This window comes from Meriones unguiculatus, chromosome X (genome assembly GCF_030254825.1).
Source record: "Meriones unguiculatus strain TT.TT164.6M chromosome X, Bangor_MerUng_6.1, whole genome shotgun sequence".
Lineage (NCBI taxonomy): Eukaryota > Metazoa > Chordata > Mammalia > Rodentia > Muridae > Meriones > Meriones unguiculatus.
In genome coordinates, this window is record NC_083369.1 from 149115558 (window position 1) to 149137143 (window position 21586).

General features: G+C 45.0%; 3 protein-coding genes across 3 annotated transcripts; all 3 read left to right on the plus strand.

Annotated features, from left to right (window-relative positions):
- Positions 1–4454: 4454 nt before the first annotated feature.
- On the plus strand, positions 4455–5859 carry LOC132649975 (mortality factor 4-like protein 2). The gene is made up of 3 exons (XM_060374748.1): positions 4455–4464; positions 4956–5044; positions 5146–5859. The coding sequence occupies exons 1-3, from the start codon at positions 4455–4457 to the stop codon at positions 5857–5859; spliced, it is 813 nt and encodes a 270-aa protein (XP_060230731.1).
- Positions 5860–12050: 6191 nt separating this feature from the next.
- LOC132649976 (mortality factor 4-like protein 2) lies at positions 12051–13455 on the plus strand. The gene is made up of 3 exons (XM_060374749.1): positions 12051–12060; positions 12552–12640; positions 12742–13455. Exons 1-3 carry the CDS (start codon positions 12051–12053, stop codon positions 13453–13455), a joined length of 813 nt encoding a protein of 270 aa, XP_060230732.1.
- Positions 13456–14523: 1068 nt separating this feature from the next.
- Positions 14524–21064, plus strand: LOC132649977 (mortality factor 4-like protein 2). Its single transcript, XM_060374750.1, has 5 exons — positions 14524–14581; positions 16453–16618; positions 16935–17206; positions 20161–20241; positions 20316–21064. Exons 1-5 carry the CDS (start codon positions 14524–14526, stop codon positions 21062–21064), a joined length of 1326 nt encoding a protein of 441 aa, XP_060230733.1.
- The last annotated feature ends 522 nt before the right edge of the window (positions 21065–21586 follow it).

Below are 21586 nucleotides of genomic sequence, written 5' to 3' on the forward strand. Positions count from 1 at the left end.
CTGGACCTGAACGCACAGAGTTCCAACTGTCACTTCCTGCCAGAGTGCTGGGATTAGAGGCATGCACCACCATGCTTGGGATCTCCAAGTTAATTTAATCATCCCCCTTTTGTCAAATTGGTGAGCAGGAACCCAATCAGAGAATTGGACAATCTCCATTGTGGAGTTAGTAACAAGACCCGGGACTAGGAAGAATTATAAATATCCTCTATGGAAACAAACAAACAAACAAACCAAAACCAATATCAACAACAACAACAACAACAACAACAAACACCCCTCTGGTCTTTATTATTTTAGAGATGAGGTCTGATTATGCAGTCCTTGTTGGCATGTAATTCACTGTTTAGACCTCAGACTTAGAGATTGGCTTTCCTCTTCCCCTCAAGAGATTGGAGGTGTGTACTACTAAGCTCTGCCCAGGAAGAACACGGTAAAAAAATAAATAAAAAAAATATGTTTATATGTACATGTGTGCCTGTGGGCATATATGCCTCGTGTGTGTTGGTATATATGATGGCCAGAAAAGGGTGTTGAATCCCATGAAACTGGAATTTCATGTGGCTGAGAGCTGCTCAGCTGTGGGAGTTGAGAACCGGCCCCAAGTTGTCTGCAAGGACAGCAAGTGCTCATTTCCACTGAATCACCTCCTGATGGGATTTCCATTCAAGACAAGAGTGTTAGAAGCTTCAGGCTCAGCGGCCTGAGAGTAGCTTATGGATGATTTCTCTTGAGTAGCTTGGCTTACTCCACGAGCTTCTTAAATCTGCCTCTTGTTCATCCTCATCTTATAGAGATAGAGAGAGCAAGCAAGCCTCCGAGAAGCTTAAGCTCAATGTTCTCAGCGTTTGTCCGGATATTTTGGTGTTGGGCCAGGTGCTGTGATGCCCTTGGTATCCTAATCGTGAGGCCAAGCCCAGGGTTAGGGGCCTACTAGGGAGAAGAAGGGATAGCCATATTCAGGGAACTCTAGTTTGCCTTGGAGTCAAGTCCTGATATCCTAGGGCAAAAGATAAGTATCTTCGGAATTTAAGGGATGCTCTGGTGCTTGGTGCAAAATGGGGCCACTATGTGCTGAGTTTTGGGCCGCAGGCAGATTTAAATCTATGCAAAATCAACGTGGGGAATAGGAAGGAAAAAGTTAAGACATAGGCCAGAAGGCTGTGCCTCTGGACTGGGGAGAGGCACTGTTGGGCGGTGCTTAGAAAACCCTCCTTAATCCTGGAGCAAGAAGAGGTGAGGACCTTATCAGCACCAAGTCCTAAGTCTGTGTGACCTTGGTTCAGCCACACTTCTGCGGCTCAGTGTCCTCACCAGAGAACTTGTGTCGACCCCAAGCACAGAGGCTGGCAAGAAATCAAATACCATACCGTTGACATTTCCAAAGTGTGAGCGAGAGGACAAGTGCTGCCAGCTCAAAACAGAAAGGGTTGCTCGGGTGAGAATCCCAAGGTGGGATGCTCAAGTTTGCCATAATGCTAGGAGCAAAAGCTCCAGCATGGGGCAAAGCTGGGAATGGTGCGCATGTGCCAAGTGTTTCATCACAGTCACCTGCCCCAAGCATTCTGTACAGGTGCTGGAAGAGCACGCGCTGCCTGACTGGAAAGCTGACGAATCGGCGGGAAGAATTCTTTTGTTCTTCTGGAGGAGAGGCTGCTGATTGGACAAGACCTCAGTCAGGGGCGGGCTCTTTGCTGTCCTTGGTTACTAGGATGCCAGACCCCTACCCCTTCGGCTGGCTGCCCTCTCGGTGCTGATCCATACCCAGTGGGCAGCGCAAGGAGCTGCACCAACTGGTCAGTGTAGGGCTGCTTCTGCTGTGGGGCTCAGCCACCTGGGCAGCCCGCCAGGGCGGCGGGCCAAAATCTGGAGGTGCCGGGGGCCAAAGTTCCCGTTGGGTGCCTTGGTCACCCGCTGCCCCGGGCGGGCCAGTGAATGACAGGAGTCATGTTTTGGTGGAGGAGGGGGGGGGGCTGCATAGGGCAGGGTCAGGACTCTGGCGGAGCATCCCTGGAAGAACATGCCAGCTGCCTGGTTGGCCGTGAGCAGAGTCTTTTGATGCTGGCAGGGAGGCTGGGAGGGCAGCCCGGGGGGTGGTTGGAGAGCCCTGTGCCCTAGGCCTGGCCAGTGGGGTAGCAGTGAACCTGCCTTTCAGTCCGGAGCCCTGTGTGCCTCAGAAGCGGAGTGCTGAGATGTGCTCACCACCTGCTTGTTCTCCCAGCCTAAACCTTCCTCCAAATCAGTCATAGGCCTAATTCGTTCTCACACACCACAGCGTTGTGAGTCATTTTTGCTGGAAGCCTGAGACTAAGGTTTGAGGAAACAGGCCTACAAAGCTTTCTGAGCCAAGCAAGGTGGTATTCAGGGCCCTGTGTTATTGGTAGGGCGATAATCCTCCTCCTGTCTCTTTCCATCGAGACCCCTCTCTGAGCCTTCTGTGCTCTTCTGGACTCACTGTTTACTGCTTCTCGAAAAACCTAGCCAAATGTCCACCATGGCTACTGTTTATGTATATCGTTATTGCTTTATTTGTCTCTTTATTATGTATGTATATATTTATTTATTTATCTATCTATCTATCTGTCTATCTATTTATTTATTTATTTTGAGGTGTGAGTTCTGCCATGTTCGACCACCATTTCTGGAGCGTTTGCTTTTGGAGGATAAGGGTGGTGACGATTTCTTTCATCCCCTATGGCGACAGTCTGTTAAGAGATTGACGTAGGAGTGTGTTAGGACTATTAAAAAAGGTTTTTATTGTGAATAGTCTTGACCTATCCCATTAACTTTTAATAGTACTGCACCTGGGTATGGGATCTCATGCACTCTACCGAGGCAGGAGGACTGCCATGGGTTGCCAGACCAGCCAGAGCTACATAGCTAGACTGTGTCTTGAAAGCAAGCAATGCTAAAAGCCATTGATGCTTGGAGGAAACAGTCTGTCAGCACTGTTTCTCATGTTGCAGATGGGGCTGGCAATCCCCCAGACAGGATGCTGCTCCAGAAAGGGTCCTGGTTGCTCTAAACCATAGTTTTTCCCACGGGCCCTTAGCTTCTCCCCACAGGTGTCTCGTTTTCTGTTGCCATCTGAAACCTACAAGAGAGATTAAGGAGGTCGAGCAAGGCAGCACTCTTCATTTCCGTTAGAATCATGTTGCCTGTGAATGTTTAATTTTGAGGGAAACCCGCACCCTGCTCTGGAGATAGATACCTTTTAGAGGCTGGGGCTGAATGCAGTCCGATGGGGCAGCAGGTTGTTGCTCTTTGCCAGTGCTACACTGGTGAGGAGAGGGAAACTGAGTAGTAGTGTTCCTTTTTTCATTGCCCTTCCACTGGGCCATCTTTTAAAATGACGAATACAGTTTTAGCCTTGATGAAATCATTGTAGGTGTCCTTGTTCAAGGAGTAGGTAATAAAATATCAGTGTCCCAAATTGTTCCAGGTCAAAGGAATCATTGCTTTTCTTTAATTTTCTTTTCTTTTCTTTTCTTCTTTTCTTTTATTTCTTTTATTTTCTTTTTTCTTCTCTTCTTTTCTTGTCATTTCTTTATTTTCTTTTTCTTGTTTGGAAATTTAGTCATCTACTGGCTTAAATATTTGCTGTAACTGCTAAAGTAAGTTAGACTCCTACCCTCTTTGGAGTATTGAATCTCTTAGTGCTGTAGATGACTCAAATTGTCAGCATTGACTAATGCACACAATCTTAGGGAGTCTCTCCTTGATCTAACCTGTGTTAGGACAGGTGAGCCAGGAAAATCTCAAAGCAAGAGAATTTCATTATCCATGTTTCATGCTTTTGCTAACTCATGAATAATTATCAATAGAGTATGATGCTTGATTCAATACTTTCCCGAATACCAGAATATCATTATTTTGCTGGGCATTTTAACTGCTACCACATAAAGAACATTACTATAGTAGTAGGTCTTTTGTCTTTGTCTTTGCATAATTCATTTGTAAGCCTCAGCACCTATTCAGCACTCTAGGTATTATTGAGATGGCATTCCTTCTGCATCCCAGGCTCAAGAGTTTTTGTCTCCTCAGACTGCTTGGATTTATGTGTTCAAATGGCTCACCATGCCATTTCTTTTGAAGTCTCTTTCGCTGTCTCTCTGTCTCTGACTCTGTCTCTGTTTCTCTCTCTCTCTCTCTCTCTCTCTCTCTGATTCTCCCAGAGTTATCTGGCTGTCCTTGAAATCCCTCTGTAGACAATGCTGGCTTCAAAATCAGAGATCTACCTGTCTTTGCCTCTCAAGTGCTGGGATTCAAGTCATGGTCTGCCTTTGAACCTTTCAAATCTTAATAAAAAGTTGGGATCATAAATGGTAAGGAATTGACACTGGTCAAAAATTTACACAGACAGAGGCAGGCAGATCTCTGTGAGTTTGAGGCCACCCTGGTGTACAAAGCAAAGTCCAGGACAGCCAGGTCTCCAGTACATTCAAAGAGAAAGCATGCCTCAAGGTAAAAGTAAATAGCCCACGGGATTGTAGAATTAGATCTGATGTCCTAACGTGGCATCCAAAAGGTTGTTGCTAGCCTCAGCCCAACTCTTCAGGTTTTATCCTTCAAACTGAGCAACAGAATAGCTTGCTCAGCATTCCGTATGCATTTTGCTCCCTGGTTTTTCTCACTAGCTGAATCACATGACGTTTCCCTTGTTTAAGGTTGGAGGAGCAGCAGTGATCACACGTCCAGTGCGGCAAAGAACTGCATTCTCCTTTCAGGTCATCATCAGAAAAGCTAACTTTGCTGTACAGTAAAGGATCTGGAGATCTGAACCCGGTTGAAGAACCTGTTAGCATTCCTGCCTGCAGAATAGGGGGTTGTATTCCCACTTTGTCTTTCCAGACCATCCTAGGAGAACTGTAAGACTCTGCCTTGGAAATTGCTAGGAATCCTTGGAAGGGAAAGAAAGAAGAGTGTAGTTGGCACTAAAAACAGGGTTGAATGAGTTCCGGAAAGCAGGCTTCTCACACTTGTGGACAACAATCTGCTGAAGAAGACAACTCTAAGAAAGCAATTCGAAGCAACATGCAGAGAAGTCAGATGAGAAGAGCTGCCTCAGGAAAGGAGTCTGCTGTTTCCCTGCCAAAGAGTCTTGAACCAGCCCTTCCAGGAAGATGGGGGGGTCGCTCTGTTGAGAAGGCCCCTTCTGGTTCTGTGCGGAAGACAAGCAAGAGCAAGCAGAAGACTCCTGGCAATGGAGATGGTGGCAGCAGCAGCAAAATGCCCCAGCCCCCACGGAAGAAAAGGGCACGAGCTGTTGCCACTGTGGAGAGTGAGGAGGCGTTGAAGAAGAGAGTGGATGTGGAAGTGGAAGTGAAGATTCCTGAAGAATTAAAACCATGGCTGGTGGAGGACTGGGACTTGGTCACTAGGCAGAACCTGTTGTTCCAACTCCCTGCTAAAGAGAATGTAGATGCCATTCTTGAGGAGTATGCCAATTGTGCGAAGTCACACGGAAGGGCTGATAATAAGGAGTATGCAGTTGATGAAGTTGTGGGGGGGATAAAAAAGTATTTCAATGTGATGCTGGGCACTCAGCTGCTCTACGAGTTTGAAAGGCCCCAGTATGCTGAGATCCTGCTGGCTCACCCTGATGTGCCAGTGTCACACATCTATGGGGCACCACACCTACTGAGATTATTTGTGAGAATCGGCGCAATGTTGGCCTATAAGCCCCTTGGTGAGAAGAGGGCAGTGTTGGCCAATACACCCTTCGATGAGCATAGCCTTCCATTACTGCTGGGCTATTTGCATGATTTCCTTAAGTATCTGGCAAAGAATTCTGCTTCGCTGTTTACTGCCAGTGATTACAAAGTGGCTTCTGCTGAGTATCACCTCAAAGCCCTGTGAAGGTCTACTGACCAATCGTTAGTGTCTGATGCCTGTAAACTCTTTTGTTTAGTCCTTTCAGTGTAGAATTGACGTTCTTTAAAACTGTCAGTGGAAAACAGGGCCAATTGTAAGTTTGTTTCCTGTTCTCTTGTAAGAAGAAATAAAAAGACTACCTCCTGACTGCTTTCCTCATTTTAAACTTGCTACCAGTGTATGCAGTAATAAGAGAAAGAAGAAATTTAGAAGAACATTTTATTGCCTAGTTGACAATATTGCTTTAATACTGGTGGTTCTATCCCATTTCACACTACACCATTTTCGAACATGTGTTAATGCTACATGGTGAGATGCCCTGGTTCCTAGTGCCAAAGGTTCAACTTAAATGTATATATGTCAAAACCCATGAATTTGTGCTCCTTTTTTTTTTTTTTTTTTTTTATAGTTTTAGACTGAAACCGACCATCCACTTCAAATCCACATTTATTGATCCTTCGGCATTAATTCTATCATTGCTCAAATTTTGAAAGATGGAGATTTTTTATCAGGTTTCTGTATTTGAATCTAATGTATTTTCTAACTTGACAGAAGCAGTGCGTTATTCTGTAGACACAGTTTTCTCAAATGTTGATATATTAGAAATGTACTTTAGGCCTTAAATGAAATTGTTTCTAAGTTTCAAGGCAATAAATGAATAAATTAATAAACATGAATGAAGAATCATTCCCTCTACCTCCATTACTTATCTCCACAGTCCAGTCCAAATTTTCCACAGCGTTTCAAAATATCTTGCAAACATTTAGGTTTCTGGTGAATACTCCAGTCTCTTTGCACCGCAAAAGTATTATAGCCCTTAAGCAACCGAACAGATTTATTTTTCTGCGTTTTTGTTTTGGTTTGTTTTGTTTTTTTCCGGTTGTGTGTGTGTGTGTGTGTGTGTGTGTGTGTGTGTGTGTGCGCATTCTGTACATGCACATATAAACCCATGTCACAGAGTGTGCTGGAGTCAGGGAACAACTTCCTCCCTCCTCCTTGTATTTTTTTTTTATTTTTGAAAGATCTATTTCTCTATTATGTATTCAATATTCTGAATACATGTACACCTGTACACCCGTAGAGGGCAGCTGCACACCAAAAGATCTCATTCTCAATCGTCATGAGCCCCCATGTGGTTGCTGGGGTTTGAACTAAGGAACTTAACCTCTGAGTCCTGTCTGCATTGGTTATAGGGATCCACCTTTGTAGTTATGTTAGTGTGGCAAGCATGCTTATTCCATGAGCCATTTTCCCTGCCCTGTTTTGTTTTTGACACTGTTACTGGGTAGCCTAGGAAACTCACCAACTTGTTTTGTAATCCAGGTAGACATCAAACTCTTGATCTTGTTTTCTTCATTCACTTACGTGTTAGGATTTTAAATGTTGACAACCACAATCAGTTTGGTATTTGCCTTATTTGTATGTTTATTTATTCACTGTAATATATATGGATGTTTTCCTGAATGTATGTCTGTCCACCACATGCAAGTCTGGCAACCACAGAGGTAGGAAGAGGGTGTTAACTTCAATGGAACTTTAGATACAGTTGCAAGCCAGTGAATGCTGGGAATTCCTCCTTGGGCCTCTGGAAGGGTAGTAAGCACAGAGCACTCTCTAGACCAATATTGGCTTCTTTGTTTCTTTGCTTTTCTCCATGTAGCACTGACCTGCTGTGCTCGGTTTGTAGACCACGCTGGACCTAAACGCACAGAGATCCAACTGTCACTGCCTGCCAGAGTGCTGGGATTAGAGGCATGCACCACCATGCTTGGGATCTCCAAGTTAATTTAATCATCCCCCTTTTGTCAAATTGGTGAGCAGGAACCCAATCAGAGAATTGGACAATCTCCATTGTGGAGTTAGTAACAAGACCCGGGACTAGGAAGAATTATAAATATCCTCTATGGAAACAAACAAACAAAAAAACCAAAACCAATATCAACAACAACAACAAACACCCCTCTGGTCTTTATTATTTTAGAGATGAGGTCTGATTATGCAGTCCTTGTTGGCATGTAATTCACTGTTTAGACCTCAGACTTAGAGATTGGCTTTCCTCTTCCCCTCAAGAGATTGGAGGTGTGTACTACTAAGCTCTGCCCAGGAAGAACACGGTAAAAAAATAAATAAAAAAAATATGTTTATATGTACATGTGTGCCTGTGGGCATATATGCCTTGTGTGTGTTGGTATATATGATGGCCAGAAAAGGGTGTTGAATCCCATGAAACTGGAATTTCAGGTTGCTGAGAGCTGCTCAGCTGTGGGTGTTGAGTACCGGCCCCAAGTTGTCTGCAAGGACAGCAAGTGCTCATTTCCACTGAATCACCTCCTGATGGGATTTCCATTCAAGACAAGAGTGTTAGAAGCTTCAGGCTAAGCGGCCTGAGAGTAGCTTATGGATGATTTCTCTTGAGTAGCTTGGCTTACTCCACGAGCTTCTTAAATCTGCCTCTTGTTCATCCTCATCTTATAGAGATAGAGAGAGCAAGCAAGCCTCCGAGAAGCTTAAGCTCAATGTTCTCAGCGTTTGTCCGGATATTTTGGTGTTGGGCCAGGTGCTGTGATGCCCTTGGTATCCTAATTGTGAGGCCAAGCCCAGGGTTAGGGGCCTACTAGGGAGAAGAAGGGATAGCCATATTCAGGGAACTCTAGTTTGCCTTGGAGTCAAGTCCTGATATCCTAGGGCAAAAGATAAGTATCTTCGGAATTTAAGGGATGCTCTGGGGCTCTGGTGCACAACGGGGCCACTATGTGCTGAGATTTGGGCCGCAGGCAGATTTAAATCTATGCAAAATCAACGTGGGGAATAGGAAGGAAAAAGTTAAGACATAGGCCAGAAGGCTGTGCCTATGGACTGGGGAGAGGCACTGTTGGGCGGTGCTTAGAAAACCCTCCTTAATCCTGGAACAAGAAGAGGTGAGGACCTTATCAGCACCAAGTCCTAAGTCTGTGTGACCTTGGTTCAGCCACACTTCTGCGGCTCAGTGTCCTCACCAGAGAACTTGTGTCGACCCCAAGCACAGAGGCTGGCAAGAAATCAAATACCATACCGTTGACATTTCCAAAGTGTGAGCGAGAGGACAAGTGCTGCCAGCTCAAAACAGAAAGGGTTGCTCGGGTGAGAATCCCAAGGTGGGATGCTCAAGTTTGCCATGATGCTAGGAGCAAAAGCTCCAGCATGGGGCAAAGCTGGGAATGGTGCGCATGTGCCAAGTGTTTCGTCACAGTCACCTGCCCCAAGCATTCTGGACAGGTGCTGGAAGAGCACTCGCTGCCTGACTGGAAAGCTGACGAATCGGCGGGAAGAATTCTTTTGTTCTTCTGGAGGAGAGGCTGCTGATTGGACAAGACCTCAGTCAGGGGCGGGCTCTTTGCTGTCCTCGGTTACTAGGATGCCCGACCCCTACCCCTTCAGCTGGCCGCCCTCTCGATGCTGATCTGTACCCAGTGGTCAGCGCAAGGAGCTGCACCAACTGGTCAGTGTAGGGCTGCTTCTGCTGTGGGGCTCAGCCACCTGGGCAGCCCGCCAGGGCGGCGGGCCAAAATCTGGAGGTGCAGGGGGCCAAAGTTCCCGTTGGGTGCCTTGGTCACCCGCTGCCCCGGGCGGGCCAGTGAATGACAGGAGTCATGTGTTGGTGGAGGAGGGGCGGGGCTGCATAGGGCAGGGTCAGGACTCTGGCGGAGCATCCCTGGAAGAACATGCCAGCTGCCTGGTTGGCCGTGAGCAGAGTCTTTTGATGCTGGCAGGGAGGCTGGGAGGGCAGCCCGTGGGGTGGTTGTAGAGCCCTGTGCCCTAGGCCTGGCCAGTGGGGTAGCAGTGAACCTGCCTTTCAGTCCGGAGCCCTGGGTGCCTCAGAAGCGGAGTGCTGAGATGTGCTCACCACCTGCTTGTTCTCCCAGCCAAAACCTTCCTCCAAATCAGTCATAGGCCTAAGTCGTTCTCACACACCACAGCGTTGTGAGTCATTTTTGCTGGAAGCCTGAGACTAAGGTTTGAGGAAACAGGCCTACAAAGCTTTCTGAGCCAAGCAAGGTGGTATTCAGGGCCCTGTGTTATTGGTAGGGCGATAATCCTCCTCCTGTCTCTTTCCATCGAGACCCCTCTCTGAGCCTTCTGTGCTCTTCTGGACTCACTGTTTACTGCTTCTCGAAAAACCTAGCCAAATGTCCACCATGGCTACTGTTTATGTATATCGTTATTGCTTTATTTGTCTCTTTATTATGTATGTATATATTTATTTATTTATCTATCTATCTATCTATCTATTTATTTATTATTTTGAGGTGTGAGTTCTGCCATGTTCGACCACCATTTCTGGAGCGTTTGCTTTTGGAGGATTAGTGTGGTGACGATTTCTTTCATCCCCTATGGCGACAGTCTGTTAAGAGATTGAAGTAGGAGTGTGTTAGGACTATTAAAAAAGGTTTTTATTGTGAATAGTCTTGACCTATCCCATTAACTTTTAATAGTACTGCACCTGGGTATGGGATCTCATGCACTCTACCGAGGCAGGAGGACTGCCATGGGTTGCCAGTCCAGCCAGAGCTACATAGCTAGACTGTGTCTTGAAAGCAAGCAATGCTAAAAGCCATTGATGCTTGGAGGAAACAGTCTGTCAGCACTGTTTCTCATGTTGCAGATGGGGCTGGCAATCCCCCAGACAGGATGCTGCTCCAGAAAGGGTCCTGGTTGCTCTAAACCATAGTTTTTCCCACGGGCCCTTAGCTTCTCCCCACAGGTGTCTCGTTTTCTGTTGCCATCTGAAACCTACAAGAGAGATTAAGGAGGTCGAGCAAGGCAGCACTCTTCATTTCCGTTAGAATCATGTTGCCTGTGAATGTTTAATTTTGAGGGAAACCCGCACCCTGCTCTGGAGATAGATACCTTTTAGAGGCTGGGGCTGAATGCAGTCCGATGGGGCAGCAGGTTGTTGCTCTTTGCCAGTGCTACACTGGTGAGGAGAGGGAAACTGAGTAGTAGTGTTCCTTTTTTCATTGCCCTTCCACTGGGCCATTTTTTAAAATGACGAATACAGTTTTAGCCTTGATGAAATCATTGTAGGTGTCCTTATTCAAGGAGTAGGTAATAAAATATCAGTGTCCCAAATTGTTCCAGGTAAAAGGAATCATTGCTTTTCTTTAATTTTCTGTTCTTTTCTTTTCTTTTATTTTATTTTATTTTCTTCTTTTCTTTTCTTTTCTTTTCTTTTCTTTTCTTTTCTTTTCTCTTCTCTTCTTTTCTTGTCATTTCTTTATTTTCTTTTTCTTGTTTGGAAATTTAGTCATCTACTGGCTTAAATATTTGCTGTAACTGCTAAAGGAAGTTAGACTCTTACCCTCTTTGGAGTATTGAATCTCTTAGTGCTGTAGATGACTCAAATTGTCAGCATTGACTAATGCACACAATCTTAGGGAGTCTCTCCTTGATCTAACCTGTGTTAGGACAGGTGAGCCAGGAAAATCTCAAAGCAAGAGAATTTCATTATCCATGTTTCATGCTTTTGCTAACTCATGAATAATTATGAATAGAATATGATGCTTGATTCAATACTTTCCCGAATACCAGAATATCATTATTGTGCTGGGCATTTTAACTGCTACCACATAAAGAACATTACTATAGTAGTAGGTCTTTTGTCTTTGTCTTTGCATAATTCATTTGTAAGCCTCAGCACCTATTCAGCACTCTAGGTATTATTGAGATGGCATTCCTTCTGCATCCCAGGCTCAAGAGTTTTTGTCTCCTCAGACTACTTGGATTTATGTGTTCAAATGGCTCCCCATGCCATTTTTTTCGAAGTCTCTTTCGCTGTCTCTCTGTCTCTGACTCTGTCTCTGTTCTCTCTCTCTCTCTCTCTCTCTCTCTCTCTCTCTCTCTCTCTCTCACTCTCCCAGAGTTATCTGGCTGTCCTTGAAATCCCTCTGTAGACAATGCTGGCTTCAAAATCAGAGATCTACCTGTCTTTGCCTCTCAAGTGCTGGGATTCAAGTCATGGTCTGCCTTTGAACCTTTCAACTCTCAATAAAAAATTGGGATCATAAATGGTAAGGAATTGACACTGGTCAAAAATTTACACAGACAGAGGCAGGCAGATCTCTGTGAGTTTGAGGCCACCCTGGTGTACAAAGCAAAGTCCAGGACAGCCAGGTCTCCAGTACATTCAAAGAGAAAGCATGCCTCAAGGTAAAAGAAAACAGCCCACGGCATTGTAGAATTAGATCTGATGTCCTAACGTGGCATCCAAAAGGTTGTTGCTAGACTCAGCCCAACTCTTCAGGTTTTATCCTTCAAACTGAGCAACAGAATAGCTTGCTCAGCATTCCGTATGCATTTTGCTCCCTGGTTTTTCTCACTAGCTGAATCACATGACGTTTCCCTTGTTTAAGGTTGGAGGAGCAGCAGTGATCACACGTCCAGTGCGGCAAAGAACTGCATTCTCCTTTCAGGTCATCATCAGAAAAGCTAACTTTGCTGTACAGTAAAGGATCTGGAGATCTGAACCCGGTTGCAGAACCTGTTTGCATTCCTGCCTGCAGAATAGGGGGTTGTATTCCCACTTTGTCTTTACAGACCATCCTAGGAGAACTGTAAGACTCTGCCTTGGAAATTGCTAGGAATCCTTGGAAGGGAAAGAAAGAAGAGTGTAGTTGGCACTAAAAACAGGGTTGAATGAGTTCCGGAAAGCAGGCTTCTCACACTTGTGGACAACAATCTGCTGAAGAAGACAACTCTAAGAAAGCAATTCGAAGCAACATGCAGAGAAGTCAGATGAGAAGAGCTGCCTCAGGAAAGGAGTCTGCTGTTTCCCTGCCAAAGAGTCTTGAACCAGCCCTTCCAGGAAGATGGGGGGGTCGCTCTGCTGAGAAGGCCCCTTCTGGTTCTGTGCGGAAGACAAGCAAGAGCAAGCAGAAGACTCCTGGCAATGGAGATGGTGGCAGCAGCAGCAAAATGCCCCTGCCCCCACGGAAGAAAAGGGCACGAGCTGTTGCCACTGTGGAGAGTGAGGAGGCGTTGAAGAAGAGAGTGGATGTGGAAGTGGAAGTGAAGATTCCTGAAGAATTAAAACCATGGCTGGTGGAGGACTGGGACTTGGTCACTAGGCAGAAGCAGTTGTTCCAACTCCCTGCTAAAGAGAATGTAGATGCCATTCTTGAGGAGTATGCCAATTGTACGAAGTCACACGGAAGGGCTGATAATAAGGAGTATGCAGTTGATGAAGTTGTGGGGGGGATAAAAAAGTATTTCAATGTGATGCTGGGCACTCAGCTGCTCTACGAGTTTGAAAGGCCCCAGTATGCTAAGATCCTGCTGGCTCACCCTGATGTGCCAGTGTCACACATCTATGGGGCACCACACCTACTGAGATTATTTGTGAGAATCAGCGCAATGTTGGCCTATAAGCCCCTTGGTGAGAAGAGGGCAGTGTTGGCCAATACACCCTTCGATGAGCATAGCCTTCCATTACTGCTGGGCTATTTGCATGATTTCCTTAAGTATCTGGCAAAGAATTCTGCTTCGCTGTTTACTGCCAGTGATTACAAAGTGGCTTCTGCTGAGTATCACCTCAAAGCCCTGTGAAGGTCTACTGACAAATCGTTAGTGTCTGATGCCTGTAAACTCTTTTGTTTAGTCCTTTCAGTGTAGAATTGACGTTCTTTAAAACTGTCAGTGGAAAACAGGGCCAATGTTAAGTTTGTTTCCTGTTCTCTTGTAAGAAGAAATAAAAAGACTACCTCCTGACTGCTTTCCTCATTTTAAACTTGCTACCAGTGTATGCAGTAATAAGAGAAAGAAGAAATTTAGAAGAACATTTTATTGCCTAGTTGACAATATTGCTTTAATACTGGCGGTTCTATCCCATTTCACACTACACCTTTTTCGAACATGTGTTAATGCTACATGGTGAGATGCCCTGGTTCCTAGTGCCAAAGGTTCAACTTAAATGTATATATGTCAAAACCCATGAATTTGTGCTCCTCTTTTTTTTTTTTTTTTTATAGTTTTAGACTGAAACTGACCATCCACTTCAAATCCACATTTATTGATCCTTCGGCATTAATTCTATCATTGCTCAAAGTTTTGAAAGATGGAGATTTTTTATCAGGTTTCTGTATTTGAATCTGATGTATTTTCTAACTTGACAGAAGCAGTGCGTTATTCTGTAGACACAGTTTTCTCAAAAGTTGATATATTAGAAATGTACTTTAGGCCTTAAATGAAATTGTTTCTAAGTTTCAAGGCAATAAATGAATAAATTAATAAACATGAATGAAGAATCATTCCCTCTACCTCCATTACTTATCTCCACAGTCCAGTCCAAATTTTCCCCAGCTTTTCAAAACATCTTGCAAACATTTAGGTTTCTGGTGAATACTCCAGTCTCTTTGCACCACAAAAGTATTATAGCCCTTAAGCAACCAAACAGATTGTTTTTTCTGCGTTTTTGTTTTGGTTTGTTTTGTTTTTTTTCCGGTTGTGTGTGTGTGTGTGTGTGTGTGTGTGTGTGTGTGCATTCTGTACATGCACATATAAACCCATGTCACAGAGTGTGCTGAAGTCAGGGAACAACTTCCTCCCTCCTCCTTGTATTTTTTTTTTATTTTTGAAAGATTTATTTCTCTATTATGTATTCAATATTCTGAATACATGTACACCTGTACACCCGTAGAGGGCAGCTGCACACCAGAAGATCTCATTCTCGAGGGTCATGAGCCCCCATGTGGTTGCTGGGGTTTGAACTAAGGAACTTAACCTCTGAGTCCTGTCTGCATTGGTTATAGGGATCCACCTTTGTAGTTATGTTAGTGTGGCAAGCATGCTTATTCCATGAGCCATTTTCCCTGCCCTGTTTTGTTTTTGACACTGTTACTGGGCAGCCTAGGAAGCTCACCAACTTGTTTTGTAATCCAGGTAGACATCAAACTCTTGATCTTGTTTTCTTCATTCACTTACGTGTTAGGATTTTAAATGTTGACAACCACAATCAGTTTGGTATTTGCCTTATTTGTATGTTTATTTATTCACTGTAATATATATGGATGTTTTCCTGAATGTATGTCTGTCCACCACATGCAAGTCTGGCAACCACAGAGGTAGGAAGAGGGTGTTAACTTCAAAGGAACTTTAGATACAGTTGCAAGCCAGTAAATGCTGGGACTTCCTCCTTGGGCCTCTGGAAGGGTATTAAGCACAGAGCACTCTCTAGACCAATATTGGCTTCTTTGTTTCTTTGTTTCTTTGCTTTTCTCCATGTAGCACTGACCTGCTGTGCTCGGTTTGTAGACCAGGCTGGACCTGAATGCACAGAGATCCAACTGTCACTTCCTGCCAGAGTGCTGGGATTAGAGGCATGCACCACCATCCTTGGGATCTCCAAGTTAATTTAATCATCCCCCTTTTGTCAAATTGGTGAGCAGGAACCCAATCAGAGAATTGGACAATCTCCATTGTGGAGTTAGTAACAAGACCCGGGACTAGGAAGAATTATAAATATCCTCTATGGAAACAAACAAACAAACAAACCAAAACCAATATCAACAACAACAACAACAACAACAACAAACACCCCTCTGGTCTTTATTATTTTAGAGATGAGGTCTGATTATGCAGTCCTTGTTGGCATGTAATTCACTGTTTAGACCTCAGACTTAGAGATTGGCTTTCCTCTTCCCCTCAAGAGATTGGAGGTGTGTACTACTAAGCTCTGCCCAGGAAGAACACGGTAAAAAAATAAATAAAAAAAATATGTTTATATGTACATGTGTGCCTGTGGGCATATATGCCTCGTGTGTGTTGGTATATATGATGGCCAGAAAAGGGTGTTGAATCCCATGAAACTGGAATTTCAGTTGGCTGAGAGCTGCTCAGCTGTGGGTGTTGAGAACCGGCCCCAAGTTGTCTGCAAGGACAACAAGTGCTCATTTCCACTGAATCACCTCCTGATGGGATTTCCATTCAAGACAAGAGTGTTAGAAGCTTCAGGCTCAGCGGCCTGAGAGTAGCTTATGGATGATTTCTCTTGAGTAGCTTGGCTTACTCCACGAGCTTCTTAAATCTGCCTCTTGTTCATCCTCATCTTATAGAGATAGAGAGAGCAAGCAAGCCTCTGAGAAGCTTAAGCTTAATGTTCTCAGCGTTTGTCCGGATATTTTGGTGTTGGGCCAGGTGCTGTGATGCCCTTGGTATCCTAATCGTGAGGCCAAGCCCAGGGTTAGGGGCCTACTAGGGAGAAGAAGGGATAGCCATATTCAGGGAACTCTAGTTTGCCTTGGAGTCAAGTCCTGATATCCTAGGGCAAAAGATAAGTATCTTCGGAATTTAAGGGATGCTCTGGGGCTCTGGTGCAAAACGGGGCCACTAGGTGCTGAGATTTGGGCCGCAGGCAGATTTAAATCTATGCAAAATCAACGTGGGGAATAGGAAGGAAAAAGTTAAGACATAGGCCAGAAGGCTGTGCCTATGGACTGGGGAGAGGCACTGTTGGGCGGTGCTTAGAAAACCCTCCTTAATCCTGGAGCAAGAAGAGGTGAGGACCTTATCAGCACCAAGTCCTAAGTCTGTGTGACCTTGGTTCAGCCACACTTCTGCGGCTCAGTGTCCTCACCAGAGAACTTGTGTCGACCCCAAGCACAGAGGCTGGCAAGAAATCAAATACCATACCGTTGACATTTCCAAAGTGTGAGCGAGAGGACAAGTGCTGCCAGCTCAAAACAGAAAGGGTTGCTCGGGTGAGAATCCCAAGGTGGGATGCTCAAGTTTGCCATGATGCTAGGAGCAAAAGCTCCAGCATGGGGCAAAGCTGGGAATGGTTCGCATGTGCCAAGTGTTTCGTCACAGTCACCTGCACCAAGCATTCTGGACAGGTGCTGGAAGAGCACGCGCTGCCTGACTGGAAAGCTGACGAATCGGCGGGAAGAATTCTTTTGTTCTTCTGGAGGAGAGGCTGCTGATTGGACAAGACCTCAGTCAGGGGCGGGCTCTTTGCTGTCCTTGGTTACTAGGATGCCCGACCCCTACCCCTTCAGCTGGCTGCCCTCTCGGTGCTGATCTGTACCCAGTGGTCAGCGCAAGGAGCTGCACCAACTGGTCAGTGTAGGGCTGCTTCTGCTGTGGGGCTCAGCCACCTGGGCAGCCCGCCAGGGCGGCGGGCCAAAATCTGGAGGTGCCGGGGGCCAAAGTTCCCGTTGGGTGCCTTGGTCACCCGCTGCCCCGGGCGGGCCAGTGAATGACAGGAGTCATGTTTTGGTGGAGGAGGGTCGGGGCTGCATAGGGCAGGGTCAGGACTCTGGCGGAGCATCCCTGGAAGAACATGCCAGCTGCCTGTTTGGCCGTGAGCAGTGTCTTTTGATGCTGGCAGGGAGGCTGGGAGGGCAGCCCGGGGGGTGGTTGTAGAGCCCTGTGCCCTAGGCCTGGCCAGTGGGGTAGCAGTGAACCTGCCTTTTAGTCCGGAGCCCTGGGTGCCTCAGAAGCGGAGTGCTGAGATGTGCTCACCACCTGCTTGTTCTCCCAGCCAAAACCTTCCTCCAAATCAGTCATAGGCCTAAGTCGTTCTCACACACCACAGCGTTGTGAGTCATTTTTGCTGGAAGCCTGAGACTAAGGTTTGAGGAAACAGGCCTACAAAGCTTTCTGAGCCAAGCAAGGTGGTATTCAGGGCCCTGTGTTATTGGTAGGGCGATAATCCTCCTCCTGTCTCTTTCCATCGAGACCCCTCTCTGAGCCTTCTGTGCTCTTCTGGACTCACTGTTTACTGCTTCTCGAAAAACCTAGCCAAATGTCCACCATGGCTACTGTTTATGTATATCGTTATTGCTTTATTTGTCTCTTTATTATGTATGTATATATTTATTTATTTATCTATCTATCTATCTATCTATTTATTTATTATTTTGAGGTGTGAGTTCTGCCATGTTCGACCACCATTTCTGGAGCGTTTGCTTTTGGAGGATTAGTGTGGTGACGATTTCTTTCATCCCCTATGGCGACAGTCTGTTAAGAGATTGAAGTAGGAGTGTGTTAGGACTATTAAAAAAGGTTTTTATTGTGAATAGTCTTGACCTATCCCATTAACTTTTAATAGTACTGCACCTGGGTATGGGATCTCATGCACTCTACCGAGGCAGGAGGACTGCCATGGGTTGCCAGTCCAGCCAGAGCTACATAGCTAGACTGTGTCTTGAAAGCAAGCAATGCTAAAAGCCATTGATGCTTGGAGGAAACAGTCTGTCAGCACTGTTTCTCATGTTGCAGATGGGGCTGGCAATCCCCCAGACAGGATGCTGCTCCAGAAAGGGTCCTGGTTGCTCTAAACCATAGTTTTTCCCACGGGCCCTTAGCTTCTCCCCACAGGTGTCTCGTTTTCTGTTGCCATCTGAAACCTACAAGAGAGATTAAGGAGGTCGAGCAAGGCAGCACTCTTCATTTCCGTTAGAATCATGTTGCCTGTGAATGTTTAATTTTGAGGGAAACCCGCACCCTGCTCTGGAGATAGATACCTTTTAGAGGCTGGGGCTGAATGCAGTCCGATGGGGCAGCAGGTTGTTGCTCTTTGCCAGTGCTACACTGGTGAGGAGAGGGAAACTGAGTAGTAGTGTTCCTTTTTTCATTGCCCTTCCACTGGGCCATTTTTTAAAATGACGAATACAGTTTTAGCCTTGATGAAATCATTGTAGGTGTCCTTATTCAAGGAGTAGGTAATAAAATATCAGTGTCCCAAATTGTTCCAGGTCAAAGGAATCATTGCTTTTCTTTAATTTTCTTTTCTTTTCTTCTTTTCCTTTCTTTTCTTTTCTTTTCTTTTATTTTCTTTTCTCTTCTCTTCTTTTCTTGTCATTTCTTTATTTTCTTTTTCTTGTTTGGAAATTTAGTCATCTACTGGCTTAAATATTTGCTGTAACTGCTAAAGGAAGTTAGACTCTTACCCTCTTTGGAGTATTGAATCTCTTAGTGCTGTAGATGACTCAAATTGTCAGCATTGACTAATGCACACAATCTTAGGGAGTCTCTCCTTGATCTAACCTGTGTTAGGACAGGTGTGCCAGGAAAATCTCAAAGCAAGAGAATTTCATTATCCATGTTTCATGCTTTTGCTAACTCATGAATAATTATGAATAGAGTATGATGCTTGATTCAATACTTTCCCGAATACCAGAATATCATTATTGTGCTGGGCATTTTAACTGCTACCACATAAAGAACATTACTATAGTAGTAGGTCTTTTGTCTTTGTCTTTGCATAATTCATTTGTAAGCCTCAGCACCTATTCAGCACTCTAGGTATTATTGAGATGGCATTCCTTCTGCATCCCAGGCTCAAGAGTTTTTGTCTCCTCAGACTGCTTGGATTTATGTGTTCAAATGGCTCACCATGCCATTTCTTTCGAAGTCTCTTTCGCTGTCTCTCTGTCTCTGACTCTGTCTCTGTATCTCTCTCTCTCTCTCTCTCTTCTCTCTCTCTCTCTCTCTCTCTCTCTCTCTCTCTCTCTCTCTCTCTGACTCTCCCAGAGTTATCTGGCTGTCCTTGAAATCCCTCTGTAGACAATGCTGGCTTCAAAATCAGAGATCTACCTCTCTTTGCCTCTCAAGTGCTGGGATTCAACTCATGGTCTGCCTTTGAACCTTTCAACTCTTAATAAAAAGTTGGGATCATAAATGGTAAGGAAATGACACTGGTCAAAAATTTACACAGACAGAGGCAGCCAGATCTCTGTGAGTTTGAGGCCACCCTGGTGTACAAAGCAAAGTCCAGGACAGCCAGGTCTCCAGTACATTCAAAGAGAAAGCATGCCTCAAGGTAAAAGAAAACAGCCCACGGCATTGTAGAATTAGATCTGATGTCCTAACGTGGCATCCAAAAGGTTGTTGCTAGCCTCAGCCCAACTCTTCAGGTTTTATCCTTCAAACTCAGCAACAGAATAGCTTGCTCAGCATTCCGTATGCATTTTGCTCCCTGGTTTTTCTCACTAGCTGAATCACATGACGTTTCCCTTGTTTAAGGTTGGAGGAGCAGCAGTGATCACACGTCCAGTGCGGCAAAGAACTGCATTCTCCTTTCAGGTCATCATCAGAAAAGCTAACTTTGCTGTACAGTAAAGGATCTGGAGATCTGAACCCGGTTGAAGAACCTGTTAGCATTCCTGCCTGCAGAATAGGGGGTTGTATTCCCACTTCGTCTTTCCAGACCATCCTAGGAGAACTGTAAGACTCTGCCTTGGAAATTGCTAGGAATCCTTGGAAGGGAAAGAAAGAAGAGTGTAGTTGGCACTAAAAACAGGGTTGAATGAGTTCCGGAAAGCAGGCTTCTCACACTTGTGGACAACAATCTGCTGAAGAAGACAACTCTAAGAAAGCAATTCGAAGCAACATGCAGAGAAGTCAGATGAGAAGAGCTGCCTCAGGAAAGGAGTCTGCTGTTTCCCTGCCAAAGAGTCTTGAACCAGCCCTTCCAGGAAGATGGGGGGGTCGCTCTGCTGAGAAGGCCAATTCTGGTTCTGTGCGGAAGACAAGCAAGAGCAAGCAGAAGACTCCTGGCAATGGAGATGATGGCAGCAGCAGCAAAATGCCCCAGCCCCCACGGAAGAAAAGGGCACGAGCTGTTGCCACTGTGGAGAGTGAGGAGGCGTTGAAGAAGAGAGTGGATGTGGAAGTGGAAGTGAAGATTCCTGAAGAATTAAAACCATGGCTGGTGGAGGACTGGGACTTGGTCACTAGGCAGAAGCAGTTGTTCCAACTCCCTGCTAAAGAGAATGTAGATGCCATTCTTGAGGAGTATGCCAATTGTACGAAGTCACACGGAAGGGCTGATAATAAGGAGTATGCAGTTGATGAAGTTGTGGGGGGGATAAAAAAGTATTTCAATGTGATGCTGGGCACTCAGCTGCTCTACGAGTTTGAAAGGCCCCAGTATGCTGATATCCTGCTGGCTCACCCTGATGTGCCAGTGTCACACATCTATGGGGCACCACACCTACTGAGATTATTTGTGAGAATCGGCGCAATGTTGGCCTATAAGCCCCTTGGTGAGAAGAGGGCAGTGTTGGCCAATACACCCTTCGATGAGCATAGCCTTCCATTACTGCTGGGCTATTTGCATGATTTCCTTAAGTATCTGGCAAAGAATTCTGCTTCGCTGTTTACTGCCAGTGATTACAAAGTGGCTTCTGCTGAGTATCACCTCAAAGCCCTGTGAAGGTCTACTGACCAATTGTTAGTGTCTGATGTTTTTTTTGTCCTTTCAGTGTAGAATTGATGCTCTTTAAAACTGTCAGTGGAAAACAGGGCCAATGTCAAGTTTGTTTCCTGTTCTCTAGTAAGAAAAAATAAAAAGGCTCCTTTTCCTCATTTTAAACTTGCTACCAGTGTATATGGTAATAAGAGAAAGAAGAAATTTAGAAGAACATTTTATTGCCTTCTTGACAATATTGCTTTAATACTGGTGGTTCTATTCCTTTTCACAGTACACAATTTTCAAACATGTGTTAATGCTACATGGTGAGATGCCCTGGTTTCTAGTGCCAAAGTTTCAACTTAAATGTATATACGTGAAAACCTATGCGTTTCTGCTCTTATTTTATTTTATTTTATTTTATTTTAATTCTTTATGATACCTGATATAAACAGCCCATCCTATGGAGCTTCTAATGAGTAAGGAAATTAAACTTTCTAAATTTACCATTCCTCAACTCTATTCTCAAGGGTTTCCTTCAAATCA